The 15,968-nt window shown below is 35.9% G+C and overlaps 1 protein-coding gene across 1 annotated transcript; it reads right to left on the minus strand.

The window, feature by feature from the left end:
* Positions 1 to 4,431: 4,431 nt before the first annotated feature.
* LOC129958522 (uncharacterized) lies at positions 4,432 to 5,508 on the minus strand. Its single transcript, XM_056071056.1, has one exon. The coding sequence runs from the start codon at positions 5,506 to 5,508 to the stop codon at positions 4,432 to 4,434; it is 1,077 nt and encodes a 358-aa protein (XP_055927031.1).
* Between the last annotated feature and the right edge of the window lie 10,460 nt (positions 5,509 to 15,968).

Here is a 15,968-nt window from a genome sequence, read left to right on the forward strand (position 1 = left end):
GATTCCTTAATCTTTATAAACTTTAATTATGACATCTACAGTCATATGTTTACCAAATTAGTCTGAATTTTGGAGAGAAATATAAAACCTGCTTCTCTATAAATGGGATCTCCAACCCCAAACACAGCAATAATTTTACTTATATTTTTATATTAAAACTCCGAACCCTGAGGGACATTAACAATAATCATGTTTCTTAATTTGGTCGCATTTTGGATAAAAGTCTCAAAACCCCTATTTCTCTTCACATTCTCTCTACAACTGCAGCGTTCCCAGTAGTAACGCCTGCACTAATTTATCCATTTTTTTTGTTGAAAAGATCATATCCCTTTAATATATCCTCAATTCACCTCCTCACCATTTTCCACAAACATTACAAAACAAAAATTTGATGGAAACATAGAATCTAAAATTGGAGCAATTCAGCAGTTTGAATTACTTATGATGTATTTGTTTATGTTTAGTGGGCAAATATAAATCTTTAGTTGTGATAATGGTTGGTTGGTTGGTTGGTTTTTTTTGGCGCAAGAGCCAATCTTGGCCATACTGCGCCAAGCATATGGTTTTACATTCGGCAAGCTTAAAATGAATCAGTTATAAAATGTAAAAAAAAGGATAATTAATTAAGCAAACAAGAAAATTTTTGTAGCAATGAGTATATTAAATTTTAAGTAGGAAATGGGCAATGATTCTGTAACAGAAATCAGATGTTAAAATTTAAATATATATATATATAAACAATGAACACGTATTAAATGCACGCATAAAAGCCAATAGCCTTTAAAAAGTTTAAAATATTTGGGTGGTATTTCTCACCCACCATGTCTTGCAAATCCAGAGAAGGTGAATGAAAAAAATATTGACGATGAGAATCAAACACTGGACATTCAATTAAAATGTGTTTCACACTAAAATCAATGTTACATGCAGCACAGATCGGTGCTCTCTCACCGAAAAGGAGATGACGATGCGTGAATCGAGTATGCCCTATACGAAGGCGAGTCAACTTGACATCAACCTCTCGTATAGGGATTATAGGCCAGAAATCAATTGTAGGTTTGACAAAATGTAACTTATTGTTAGTTTGCATGTCCCATGCCTTCTGCCAAGTTAAGTGGAAATAATTATTGACCGACTTTCTCGCATCATAATATGGAAGGCTATATGTCAGAAAGGATGTAGCCTGTTTAGCTGCAGAATCTGCCTCCTCATTTCCGGAAATACCCACATGACCAGGAATCCAGCAAAATATGACCTTGAATCCTCTATTTTGTAAAATTTGCAACGTAGACATAATCCGAATAGCAGTTGGGTGCATCCCTTTATGACAATGTGAGAGTGCCTCCAAAGCACTCCTACTGTCAGTATAGATAATAAAATCACGCTGAGAAGAAGGCGAGATCTCCTGAAGAGCACAGAAAATTGCCACTAACTCAGCCGTGAATACAGAACAGTGGTCGTGTAGGCGATAGCTCAGTGTATCAGATGGAAGTGCGATGCCACAACCGACATGTCCATCCGATTTCGAGCCATCCGTAAATATTGGAGTGAATGAAGAATACCGACTGCGATGGTAAAGAAAGAGTTGTTGGAAAACCACAGGAGCTGTTGACGACTTGTCAAAACCTGCAAAGGGATTCAGAAAATGAAAATGCGGGATATCCCAAGGCGGAAGGCAAAATGACTCAGCTGTTTTGATGGTCACGTTTGAAAGGTCCGAGTCCTGCAAGAGTAATTTTACTCTCTCATTGAATGGTAGGATATGAGAGGGACGGGCATCGTATAGTCTACGAAGGCCAAAAGGAAGATTCATATTACAAATGGGGTGATTAGGGATAGACTTTGTCCGATAATAATATAAAATAGATAACTTCTGTCGTCGTAAGTGAAGAGGTAGTTCGTGGCAAGTAACATATAGACTCTCTACTGGTGATGTACGGAAAGCTCCGGAGCAGATTCTTAGAGCAGAGTGGTGGATAGTATCCAGTTGCCTCAAAACTGTAGGGCGTGTAGAGCCATAAACCATGCAACCGTAATCAATACGGGAAAGGATTACTGCCTGGTAGATACGGAGTAGGGAGGTTCGATCGGCACTCCAAGATGTTTTTGCCAGAACCTTTAAAATATTTAAGGATTTTTCACACTTCTTCCGCAAATATAAGATATGCGGTAGGAAGGTAAGTTTCCGATCGAATATCACTCCTAAAATTCGTATTTCGTTTACCACAGGAATTGGAATATTCTGAATATGAATACACGGATCAAGATGAAGATTTCGTTTTCGGCAAAAATGTACACACCGGCTCTTCTCCGGAGAGATCGTATGCCCGTTTTCCTTGCACCAAGAGACCAATTTGTTTACAGCGGCTTGTAACTGCCTTTCAATTAGATTCATATTGCTGCCTTCACACGAGACCTGCAGATCGTCCACATAAAGACTAGCATGCACAGATGAAGGTAAATGGGTTAAAATTTGACTAAGATGAATAATGAAGAGTGTGACACTGAGGACACTCCCCTGCGGAACTCCCTCAGCTTGAATAAAATGATTTGAATAAAAGTTACCTATACGAACTCTAAAAGTGCGATGTGATAAAAAGTTTTGTAAAAATATGGGTAGGTTTCCCCTAAAACCAAAATTATAAAGTGTTAAAAGTATGCCGTAGCGCCATGTGCGGTCGTATGCCTTCTCAATATCGAAGAATATGGAGACAAGGTGGTTCCTCTTAACAAAAGCATTGCGGATCTGGGTTTCCAGTAAAATGAGGTTGTCAGAAGTAGACCGACCTCTACGGAAACCACTCTGCAAAGGGGGAATACATCCTTGTTTCTCCAATTCGTATACGAGACGAGCATTAACCATTCGCTCAAAGGTTTTGCAAAGACAACTAGTCAGCGCAATTGGCCGGTAGTTCAGAGGGTTTGATGGGTCTTTGCCAGATTTTAAGATGGGAATCACAAAAGCTTCCTGCCATTGTGAAGGATACTTGTGCTCAGTCCAGATTCTGTTATATAAGAGTAATAAACTGGAAAGAGAATTTGCATTCAAATGGCGGAGCATGCTATATGTGATCCCATCTGGTCCAGGACTTGTATCATGGGCTTGAGACAAAGCCGATTCCAGTTCCGACATCTTAAATTCGCAGTTGTATGGAAATGTTTCCTGGGTATTAAAGCCTAAATGTACCCGTTCCGCGCGATTCTTAACTGATAAAAAATCAAAACTGTAAGAATCGGTTGCGGAAACTTCTGCAAAGGCTTTGCCTAAAATATTGGCAACATCTAATGGAGCTGAGTAGGACACATTCCCTGTATTTAAAATAGGGAAGGAATAATCTCTATAAATTCCATTAGCTGCTTTTACTTTTTTCCACAAACGTTTACTGGAAATATAGGATGTGATAGATGATACAAAGCTAATCCAAGATTCCCTCTGACTACGACGGCGAATACGACGAGCAAGGGCTTTGGCTCTTTTAAAAGCGACTAAGTTCTCTGACGTTGGGTAGCGTCTAAATTTGCTCCACAGTCTCTTTTGGTTCTTGTAGCTGTCGCGGCAGGCTTCGTTCCACCACGGTCTACGAAATTTTCTTAGCCGTGGGGAAGTTTTCGGAATAGTGATATTAGCGGCATTCATTATCGTGTCAACGACATTCTGTACGGCTTCCGAAATGTCTACATTATTGATCATGGTTTCATTGATAAAAGCATGATGGGAGAATGTAGTCCAGTTTGCCCGTTGGAACTGAAAACGCGGAGGACAAAAAGTCGCCCCACCGTTATCAGCATGGGAAATTATTAAGGGGAAGTGATCGCTATTGTGCAGATCATCTCCAACTGTCAAATTCAACAACGGTAGTAGTTCAGGAGAACATATGGCTAAATCGAGACAATGGAAGCTACGTGTCGGTTCATGGAAGTAGGTCTTCTCGTCATTATTGAGCAGACAGAGACAGTTATTTGTAATAAACTGTTCGATCTGCCGCCCACGAGAGTTTCCACTATTTGAACCCCACAACGTACTATGGCCGTTGAAATCACCTAGCAGGATAAATGGCTTAGGGAGCTGGTCCACTAATGTGTCTAGATCTTGCTGACGTATTATATCATGAGGCGGTAAGTAAATGCAGCAGACTGTGACCAAAGATCGTATATGGACCTGCACAGCCACAGCCTGAATAGACGTATGCAAATTGAGAGGTGTGCTCGGATAAAGGTTTGATGTGAAGATGCAGACACCTCCAGAAACATGAGATCCTATGCCTGCATCTTTCCGAACACAGCTATATCCGCGTAATTTGATGGGAATGTTTGGTGTCAAAAGGGTTTCTTGAACACCAATGCAAGCAGGATGAAATTTGTTAACAATGGACTTTATGTCAGGAAGTTTCGAGCGAATGCCGCGACAATTCCAAGAGATGAAAGTACCCATTAATTGATTTTTTTTGAAGGGGAATGAACTGATGCAGTTGTTGGAGTTGCCAGGTCTTCGCAACTCATTTCCAGCTCCGATTCATCCTCTGAAGGATGCAATTTAATATCTGGGCTATGGCTAGCGCCACCAAAGATGGACGCCAGATCCTTATGGACAATTCCCTTCTTCGCTAGCCCTAAAGCAACGGAGTTTTTGGATGCCGATTTTTTCAATTTCACAGGGAGATCTTTTGTTGTAAGACCACGTTTTGCAAGCTTCAATTTCAGAGTTTTATTTGATTTAGTCTTTTGTTTATTTGTTTCTGGTTTTGAAGTTTCAGGAGCACTAGCTGTAGATTGTTCAGTGTCTGAATCTAATGGTTTGTCTTGGGGTTTCATTTGCGTTTTATGTTTAACGCAATTTGAACACGAACAGTTCGTACAGAAGGGTTTTTGCAAAGCTGCGGCATAACTTAAGCTTTGAGTTGGCGTTTGAACTAAGATCTTTCGTCTTGCTTCGGGATACGGAATGCCTTCTTTTACTTTTAGTTCAGTGATCTGTTTCTCCAGAACCCACCTTTTGCATTCTCTCGAAAAGGATGAGTGTGCGCCATCGCAGTTCACGCACTTTTCCTGTGCGGTACACTGCTGGCTCTCGTGGCCTTTCTCAGCACAGCGGGCGCATGTGACAGTCCCGCGGCAGTTAGCTTTCGAGTGGCCGAAACGTTGACACTGAAAACACCTGAGTGGATTTGGAATATAGTGCCTAACTGGTAATTTAATGTACCCAGCGTAGATAAACTCCGGCAATTTAGGAGAGTGAAAAGTTAAAATAAGATGCTTGGTATCAAGGAGTTGTCCATCCCGCCGGATAGTTATGCGGCGTACATGCGTTACTCCTTGACTCCGTAATTCATGTGTTATTTCCTCTAGCGGTACGTTAAACAATTCCCCACAGGTAATTACACCTTTAGAGTAATTTAAAGACACATGGGGTTGAACAGTGATAGGAATTGTTGCTAGTGCTTTTAACTTGATGATTTGTTGGGCTTGTTTCTTAGAAGCAACTTCCACAAGCAAGTCTCCAGAACGCATTTTGCGAATACATAAAACTTCACCGATCGTTGCTGATATCGCCTTTTGAACGAGGAAGGGAGAAACCGAGTTAAACGATTCATTTTTTTCCGATACTCTTTTAATTATAAAATATGTGTCAAAGTTTTGCTGACTAGGTATAAATTTAATTGTTTTCTGTCGCCCACTGAAGGGAGATTTTCGTGAGGAGCCCATACGATATTAAAGATGATTCGGGCCCGACGGCACCGCCCACCACGGAGCCCAACAAGGGAAGGCAGCCACCGGCTCTGGCCATTCCCAGCCTCGGCGCTTACCTTGGTGCTAGCCGGAACCTATACGCTCGGAGTTACCCCCGGGGACAGTGACCACCCTTAACGCCAAGCCCAAGGAGTAACCCCTTTGCTTGATCCCTAGCAGACTAGCCACTCAGGTGACTAGGTACCAGCCGATTGATGCACAGGGGACCACAGTACACCACCCGTCTTTCTAATGGGTCGCCACGCACGGCCAACACGTGGGACATTGGCTGTCCATGAGAAGCTAGAAGCAAACAGAGCGGCGACAGCTTCTCATGGAGAGCTCCCTCGCTTGCCGTCGAGGGAAGGAAAAAAAAAAGCAGAAAGCAGAAGGCGTAGGGGAGTGGAAACATAAAGGGAGTGAAGATCCCTGGGTACCTCGGGATTGGGACACCCGTACCCACCTATAGTAGGTGAGCCCCTGAGGGGAGTTGTGATAATGGAGTTCACCAAAGTGAACTCCATGAATAAAATCTTACTATTTAGTATGGTGCGCGAAAAGCTCGTCACTGAAAGCGGCCTGTAAATCTTCAGATTTTTCTAGATTTATTTAAAAGCGTTTGGACATTTGTGCTCGCTTCAGATGCTTCTTCTGATTGTCCAAATCACTGTTTTTATAAATCTTTGAAATCACTTGCGGAAATGATATTTTTCAAAGAAATAAGAAAAGGGATGAGTTGAGTATTGATATGCAGGAAAGGAAATAAAATTAACCTTGAATGCGGCGATCAAATTTAACATTGAATGAAAACATCGAATTTCTGGATGATGATTGCTATCTTTTTTGCTTCAATAGAGATGGCAAAAATACAGTTGAATGAGAATGCCCTGCAACAAAATAATTTCCTTATGCTGGTGGCCTTTTCTATGTTGTTTTCATATTTTATATGCTGAAACACAATATGCCCCAACTCTTGTGTGGAAACAGAAAAAAAAAGAGAAAAAGTTCATTGATTCTGAATAGGCTTAGTTTTCTTTGGAAAGAATTTAGTTCTGAAATGGATGAAAGCATGATACAGATTTTCTTTTGCACGGTATTCAACAATATTTTTGATACTATTGATTTCTTCAATATTATCACAATATTTAGATATCTTCCACGTGGTTTCTGTTTCGAGCCGCTTAATGGAAGAAGTAATGGAAGAAGTCGCTTGAAAATATCCGTGTAGAAACATATGCGCCTCATATTGATATTATCTGCAATCTTCTTCACGTTGATGCTGCGCTGTACTGTAGTCCAAATTAAATCATTGGAAAGGACCTTGTTGTTGACTTTTGAAATTCCTGTGCCAATATTTCTGGAAGGAATTTGCGAGGACTGTAGGATTTTCAAAGCCAACAAACTATCAATCAATAATATGTACTGTCTCGGTTGATTGACAAACTTATTAATGGCATATTTGATTACAAGGAACTTATCAGTAAAACTGCTATTATAAACTAAAATAGATCCTAAGGTATTATTTCCCCGTCATAATATTTGTGAAAGGCGTTGCGTATTTATTGTTTAATTTAGATGCATCTGTCGCTAGAATTATTTTATCCATAATTCTAAAGCTCATAATTTTGGTACAAACCTTGAATAGCTGTTTCCTACATATTTTTTAATCCAAAAAGAAATGAATGAATATAAAGAAAGACATGTTACAACGATTACAAAAGCCTAGGTGTCGAACAAATTTATTAAGGCGATCTTCAAGGAATTTTTCTTAGATTCATAGGTCTTTCGAGTATCAGGTTTGCGAATTGGAAATAAATATTTGAATAACTCAAATGAGAAACCTAGAGCTAAATATTTGATGGATAACATTCGATTCGCATTTTACAATGAAGAAACCTAAGTATCTCAACTGCCTCTTTCAACAGAATTACAACAAGCACGCGTTTAGGTAATCGATTTACGAAGCAAGCATAATTTCATACAGAGTCTCCCAAATAGAAAAATATTTCTTTGCAGTTATGAAGACATGGCGTACATATTCCGGCATCCTTCTAATTGCTGAATTGATTATTTTGAATAAATTATAGGAGAAGGACCCGCAATTATTGGCTGCTGTGTATCAATCTTTTAATAATTTTTTTAAATGAGGAATTTGCTTTTAAAAGTTAAATTGAAAGAAAAAATATATACTAAGGAGTTTGAAATTTTTTTCCCACTGAATTTCAGCCTGATTTATTTTAGAGCGAATGTCTAATATTAGAGAAATTAATTGCTTCGTATTTTTCTAGTTCAACTTGTATTTTCCTCTAAGTGATACACCACTACTTGCGTCTGATAAATTAAAAGGAAAACCAATGTTATTCGCCGGCAAAAGAGTAGATGGTTCTAAGGCAAGAAACAAATCAGAAACAATAAAATTGATATTCATTAATTTGTTCCAAGTTGATGATATTAATAATGAAAACAAAAGGCAATATATGATAAGAAAACAATTTAAAGAATATAAAAGGACAAAGAGGGACGATTCCTTCACTAGAAATGAGGCTGTAGCAACAATAGAAAAGATGGCCGACACGAAAGCTCCAGAACTAGATAATAGAACTACGGGGATGTGAGACAAAATAAACCACGGAAATCCGAACATACTTTTGAAGCTTTACAACAAGTGTCTGGAATTAGAATCATTTCCAAATTCATAGAAAACCTCAAAAATAATTTTCATCTCCAAATCAAATAGGAATTCAGAAAATTTAGGATCTTACAGACAAGTCAACCTCATCTCCAATATATTGGATAAATAAATTACACAAATGTTGCAACATCTTTTAAAGAGGAACCAAAATATTTGACACAAATCAATATGAACTTTGTAATGGGTACTCATTTGAAACAGATCATGATTCCTTATGGAGAAAAGTGAGAGCAAAATTAAAAAGTAAGATGAAGGTAACTCTCATTTCTTTAGATGTATAGGGGGAATTCGACTTTATCTGGAGAGAAAATATCTTCTATGCTTTTTTAGAAAAAAGATTCCCAAGTAACCCATTCTGCTTAAATAAGGATTACTTTCATGACAGATAAGGGATATACAAAAGTGAAATAAATAACTGGGAATTTTGCATAAATAGGGAGATTCCACAGAGTTTCTTCAGCTGTCCCTTCTTTTGAAATCCTATGATTAATGCATCACTTAGATTTCCTCTTTTAAAAGATAAGAAAATTATATAATAGGGTAATCGATCCGTTCGTTAATTTGCCTCTGGTAACATGATAAATGTTAAGAAAATCAGGGACAACCTGAAATCTATACAGTGCTGGCCTCTAATTGCAATGTCAGGAGCTTATAGAACTATATCAATGGAAATACTTCAAGTTATATCTGGGATCCTACGCATGGCTCTTCGGACCATGGACACACGCGTTTCAGTTTGAAAGTCAAAAATGTAAATATAAAAATTGGTGATAAAATAATTTGATAAGCTGATTAAATATTTGATAAATGACTAATATAAGAAAGAACACGACACGACGAATCAGATAAGCCTTCAGATTTAAAAAAAAACCCACCAAGAATGGGCATATTCACCAACAGATCTAAAGATGATAAAAGGGTAGGTGTGGCAATGGTAGTATACTTGCAATGGATAAAAAAAACAGATTCGTATTTCTAATCATTCTACAAATTACCTAGCCGAAGTCATAGCAATAAAAAAGGCAGTTGATTATTGTAAGGGGCTGGAGAATCGTCATAGATGGTCCATATTCTTAGAATCTATGTCAGGTACGTGGATTGTATCCCTTCAGACTATGCAATCCACGCATACCAAAAATGAAGAAATTTGGAAAGTTAAAGAAAACTTAAGGAACTCTAAAGAGATCAAATGGATTGGATTAAGGCTCACATTGGAATATGCGGAAACGAAAGAACAGATGAATGTGCAAAAAATGCTGCACAGAAAGATAAATAGATACCGTAGTCCCACAAACAGTCCAAACGTTGAAGAAGGAAATTAGAAGCGAGTTGGCTGTTCAGTGACAGGATAGATGGATAATGTCCTGCAAAGGACGCATAACATATGCATTCATACCTGAGCCAAACATTTTGAAAAGGAATATATCGCAAAACATAGAATGTTTCCTGAATACTTTTACAGATTCGGAAGGATGCAAGACAGTGCATGTATATGTGAGGAAATAGGCATGGTTCAGCACTACACAACAGAATGTGTCGAACACAATGCAATTAGAGGAAATATGGATAATGATAGTTTTAACAAAATATTACAATATCCTGAAAATTTTAAAAAAAGCATTAAAGAATGATGGAAAAGATATCTAGCCTTTTACCAATGTTTTGAAGCTCCTTTGAATATTTGTTGGTAGTTGTCCTCTTATGCAAAGTTGGATAGTTAATGTCAATAGTCAACCAGTCACAATAATCCTTTTTTATACAGCTTAGTTCTGTGATGGCCGGTTGACTGTAATTATAATAAAAGTGTTACATTACTTTTAAAACGCATCATAAGTTCTAATTGACTGGAGTCATACCGATATACTCCTTGAAGACATATGCCATGCGATCTATAAAGAAAAATTTTAAAGAAAGCAATAACTGTAAGGCGGAAATTGTAAAACGCACAGGAAGTATACACTACACAGTTAATTACTTAAAGGAGAAGTGCAAAGATTCAGTTTAACAAAATCCAAACTCTTCATTGTGTATTAATTTTTCCGTCATCAACCATACAAAATGACGGAAAGGAGATTTACAGCTCGTACATTCTCAAGCAAATCCCCATTTCCTTAACAGATATGTACATCAGACAGGAAGAACATACTATTTAAGACAAACTTTGTAGTTTCTTTTGTGGAGACAGTTCTGTGGGAAAGAAGAACTGACCTTGGACAAATAAAAATTCCACAAGTGATAGCACAAGACCAAGATATCAGGCAGAAAGAACAGTGCATTTAGGCACAGCTTTGGTATCAGGAAGTCATTAAATCAGAAGGAAACCTAGACAAATTAGAGCAAAATATCCGATAAATACGAAAAACATTTCACCTATCTGTCGAATATCGTAAAGAGTTCATTTAGCCGAGATAAAGATAATACAAGAGGAAGTAGAGCGAAAGTTTTCAAGGAGGTTTATTCAAACATTTGCAAGTCCTAGAGCCTTTATTTTATACTCATGAAGGATTAAAATTGGAAGTTGGCATTATTGAGCACATTTGTTCAGATTTAATGAAATCAGTTCAGATTTCATAGAATTGACAGCATATTTAACAGTTTAAAAGTTTACCCATTGTTTATCATCCTTTAACATTATCTTCTGGCAATTGTTAAATAGAAAATAATGAAGACGATAGGAAAAACAGTAATCGTCACCTACCTTTAACAGATGATATGTGTTGTTATTACTTCTATTTGATCTTTTCAATGCCCCTTCCAATTTTGAAGGAAGGATGCTTACTCCGGCAACTATTATGCAAAGTAATTTAGTACTCTTCTGAATATATCATGGCATTTTCTTCAACATTTGATTAGCATTTATTTCCATTAGACTTCGCCTAGAGCATCTTCATAGAGTAGAACTTTATTTAAAGCAAAAAACTGTTTAGTTCAATTAAAAACTTCGAGGTCATTTTGTCAACAACGACAGAGTATAACAGGATTTAGATAAAGAGGGAGACATTTGTTAATGTCCTGTTCCCATTTCAAAATCAGATATCGAAAGTACACTGATAATTTACTATTACTGCTAAAAAATAATTAGGGATTTTGTATCGAAGTTTATCTTTAACAAAAATGTAGAAGGATATGAAAATCCTTGGGTAAAACGATAAACGTCAAACGTTCGAGATTTTGAAAATTTAATACTAATATGTAATGAGACTGCTTTTAGTGTTTTTTTTCTGATAAATCGACAAAGATTATAAATGATTAAAAATAATTACCTACATTTTCAAAAATTATGTGTGGGGGCTGACACAAATTCAAGATATAAGAAATTGACAGTGTATATGCATCTAGTGTATTAACAAAGTGGAAAAAATTACTCTATGATAGAAGGCAAATATCTACCTCAAATCTAGTGAATGAATTAATCAACCCTTTTCTGACGTCTTTTCGTAGATTTAATCTAATCTAACAACCAAATACCATTCTTTATGCTGATTAGTCGAACTACGAAATGCACCTCATTGGTAGGATCGCAAGACACGGGGACTGAATATGAAGTGTATACAATATGAAGTCATCATATTGTATACAGTTAGATGAATATCAAATACCATCTACCGACGAAGAATGAAAAGTGCAAAAAGATCATCTCAGTCGTAATCACATTTCGACGCAATCAATATGAAAATCCCCAATGGAAAGAAAGAAAAATCAAGGTGAATGTAGTCCGCGATTTCAAAGTATCATGTAGTTATCTCTATAAATGTAATTATAACACAGCGGAAACGGCGGAACTATATTTTATTTCTAAAATGATGAGCAAAACTCTTATAGCTCTGCTGTGTAGATAATCTAATTTTGACATCCTATCATCTTGCGACAAATGGCTCGTCTGTAAGGTTCAATAAAAAATTTATTAGTATGCCAATGTACACATCAAAGTTGAAAAGAATGTAGAAAGGAGGGTTCAAATGGAAAAACCATTTTACCATTTACCACATTTGTGTAGAATATTTCAACTATAAAATAAGAAAATACATATTCATGCCATTTTATTGCTTCCAAAACGAAGACAACACTGAATACAATCCCCTCCCCAAAGCAAATAGTAAAGATGACTCTGCAGCCTGTCTTGTTTAAAGTCGGAGAGGAAGATCAACAGGAGCTTTCCTCGCATCATTGACAAGCAAAAGAAAGAGAAATGTTGGCTCCTGTCTTATGCTATAAATTACCTTAAAAACTGTTCCAAACCGCTGAAAAGTTTTATAAAATTAGTTAAAGATTTATTTTGGATTATAAATATTCACATGGAAACTGTCAGAGATATCTTAATTGTAAATAACTACTGAATGGAAAATGAAAGGCGCAGTTAATATAGAAAATACCATTGAAACTGAATCTATAAACCAGAAAAGGGGTCCAGTTTGAGAACATGTTTCTCCCGACACCCATTCTAAAGAGAGTTGAATTCTGGTTAATAATGCAGCATCACATGATTTCGAAATTCTTTTCCGAAAAACAGATCATAACACTGGTGCTTTGGAAAGAATAATCTCACATTTAAAAAAAAAACATAGATAAATTATTCTAAGGTAACTTTATTTTTTTAAATTGAAATTTATTAAAGGCGCTTCAGCAAAATTTTAATAGCTTGTAGAAAAGTGGAAAAAAATATTGGTAACAACATTTAAAAATTATTCACTTTAGAAAATTCGAGAACCTGAGCGTGCTTTTGTCCTTTAGATTGGTGTTATAATCTTATCATTGAAACTGGAATGGGATCGTATTTGTTTTGTTTTTAATTCATTTTTCAGAATAATCTAAATTACTTTAAAAAAATTATTTTTTCACGACAATATATTCAAAATAATAAGTAAAAAGCAGTTTTTCTGCTGCATTCGGTGATTCAATTTCACTTGTTTTTTTTTATTTCATTTGAAATCTCAAGATAGGTAGAAATGATCTGTGTTTCCATTCCTCCTTAACAGGAACCGTTTTCGAAAGATAATTCATTACTATATAATTATTCATTCCCTTGGAAATAAAGAGTTATATATTCCCTCACTGTAGATCATTGGTCTGATTTCACCAGCTTTTAATTTATGGGAGAGCTCATTATGTCTAGATATGACACAGATATTCACAAATCAACTACCAACTTTCAATTTATTTAGTTCACTCAGAAGAATTTCTTCACAGTGCATTCTCTAAAGGGTCTAGACACAACAATCCCAGAATAATGGGCTCTGCAGTCCATGCTCTGTAATAATCCACCAATTCTTGTTTCCCATTTAAGCTTTTCCCATTTTCGAGGGACGTCTCAAAATATAAATCATATGAGACTCAGCTTGAAAAACTAGATCAATATTTCGTACGTGTTTTCGTCAATTACCGTGAAAAGATACAAATCGTTGCGCAAGTAGAATATAACTCAGTATTTTCTTTCTTTTTCAATAATATGGTGAGCAAACAGATGGTATCCGAAAGGGATTGGGTCATATATTTAAAATAATAAAAATTACTTCAGCTGACCCTACTATTAATCTAATTTCGCAAATGCAATTCATATGAAAACACATTATTTCTTTGTATGTTATACAGCAGTCACCTGTACTTTAAGTTCTTCCGACTTGGAAAGAATTCTCAAATAAAATTCATTGGAATGTGAAGAATAACATTTACAAAGTAATCTGCCTGAATCCGCTGTAATGATTTTCATAATTTTTGCTTCATATGTACGCATATGGCCCCTAGAGCCGCCATCAATAATCGCCCTCTACCTAACAGATTCCATTTTTAAGAAGCAACACAAATTAACAATTAAGCAAAGAACCAGCTTCGAACATTGGGCAGTTTTTCGTCAATTCAAGCACACAACTCCACAATCGTGATATTCTAAGTTTAAAGTGCCAGTATAAATTAAAACAATATTCTCTTTAGCTCTGATCAGCTGCAATTCATCGTCGTTCATATGATTAAATTAATATTATTAATACGGGCGGTGAAAAGATACGAATGTACCTTGTGAACGTATTCAAAATAATATGGATTATTATAAATAAATTATTAGAAAGGATTTCTTCTGCAACAACCACTGATCCAATTTTCCCAATTTTTCCTTCGTGTAAAATTTCATGACACTTTGGTGCATTATCGATGATCATCTACCCCGCAACACAACTCAATTTCAAGAGAAATCTCAAAAACGCTCATCTCGTTTTTCTAAGGAAGTTAACTCAACAGTTTTCTATGATCCTTACTCCCATACCACTTAAGTCAGATTTCATTTCCTGTTAAAACTCCTGAACCCAAGATATTTCATAACCTGCATTTTTCGCATAAGATCTCAGAAACCAAAATTTATTAAGTTTTTTTTTTTTTTTTTTTTACCCTTTAAGAAAAAACAATAAATACTTCATGTTCGAAAATTTTATTGAATTCAACTTTTTAATTGAAAGGAAAAGCTTTTAATTCCTACAAACATCATCAACAGTCGCTTACTCACTTCAAGGTTCCATTTTAAATTATTATCGTAGAAGAAAAATTAACAATATCCCATCAGCAGCAATTGTACTGAATCCACGACTTAATTTCGCCATTTTACAAGCAAATGTCTCTATTTATTACGCTCCATGTTTATTTAAAATTGAACAATCTTTGATTGTAATAATATGTAGTGTATCAAAGTTGGTTCAAAGGATTAAATTTTATTATTAGGATGTTGAGTAACAGCTTGTTATCGAAGGGGAATTTAAGAACCTTTCAGATGGGTGTTCTTTTATTATATTAAATAGTAATTATCTAGGAAAACAGGCATATAATAATGTATCTAGAAGTTTAATTAAGAATTCCAAAGTTTTATTGCTAATGATTGATTCGTTTTCAGTAGGCCCTAAACGAATTTTGGACAGAATTTATATTTTTGTTATGCGCTTTTTGATGTAAAGGTTTAGCGCAAGTTTTGAAAAACGCAGTCTTTCACTTTTCTGAACCCCCCAAAATTAAAGCTTATAACTCTATATGTATTTGTTAAAAAGAATAACCATTTAGGGGATTTATGTATTAATAGTCTTCATTTTTTTTTTATTTTAATATATGTAGTTCAAAGTAAATATAGCAATCGTTAAAAACTTTGACCTTGAGATTTTGAAAAATCGCCACGTTTCAGACCCCCCTGAGTTTGAAAAACAAATTTTTTGGAAAATGTCCCTCTGCCTGACTGTGACAAAAACTCTTCATAAACGCTTTGAGCTAGACGATTGAAAATTTATTTAAGGTCATTACACCAAATTTGCAGATTTATATGAAACTTTGAATAAACCTGTTCACAGGAAGTTTTTTGTACGGCTGTTCAATTATAAGTTAAAACGATGACTACAATTCAAAGAGAGCTAGATCATTAGAATTCGATTCAAGAATTTAACATCTATTGAGTACAGATCTGCTTAATTTGGAGACGAATTCAAGAAGAGGTGGACCGTCTGCCGGTCAGTACTTTCTGAAACATGTAAACGCAATATATATCAAATTTAAAAGATGATTCTCTGACTACAACTATGAT

This window comes from Argiope bruennichi, chromosome 2 (assembly GCF_947563725.1).
Source record: "Argiope bruennichi chromosome 2, qqArgBrue1.1, whole genome shotgun sequence".
NCBI lineage: Eukaryota > Metazoa > Arthropoda > Arachnida > Araneae > Araneidae > Argiope > Argiope bruennichi.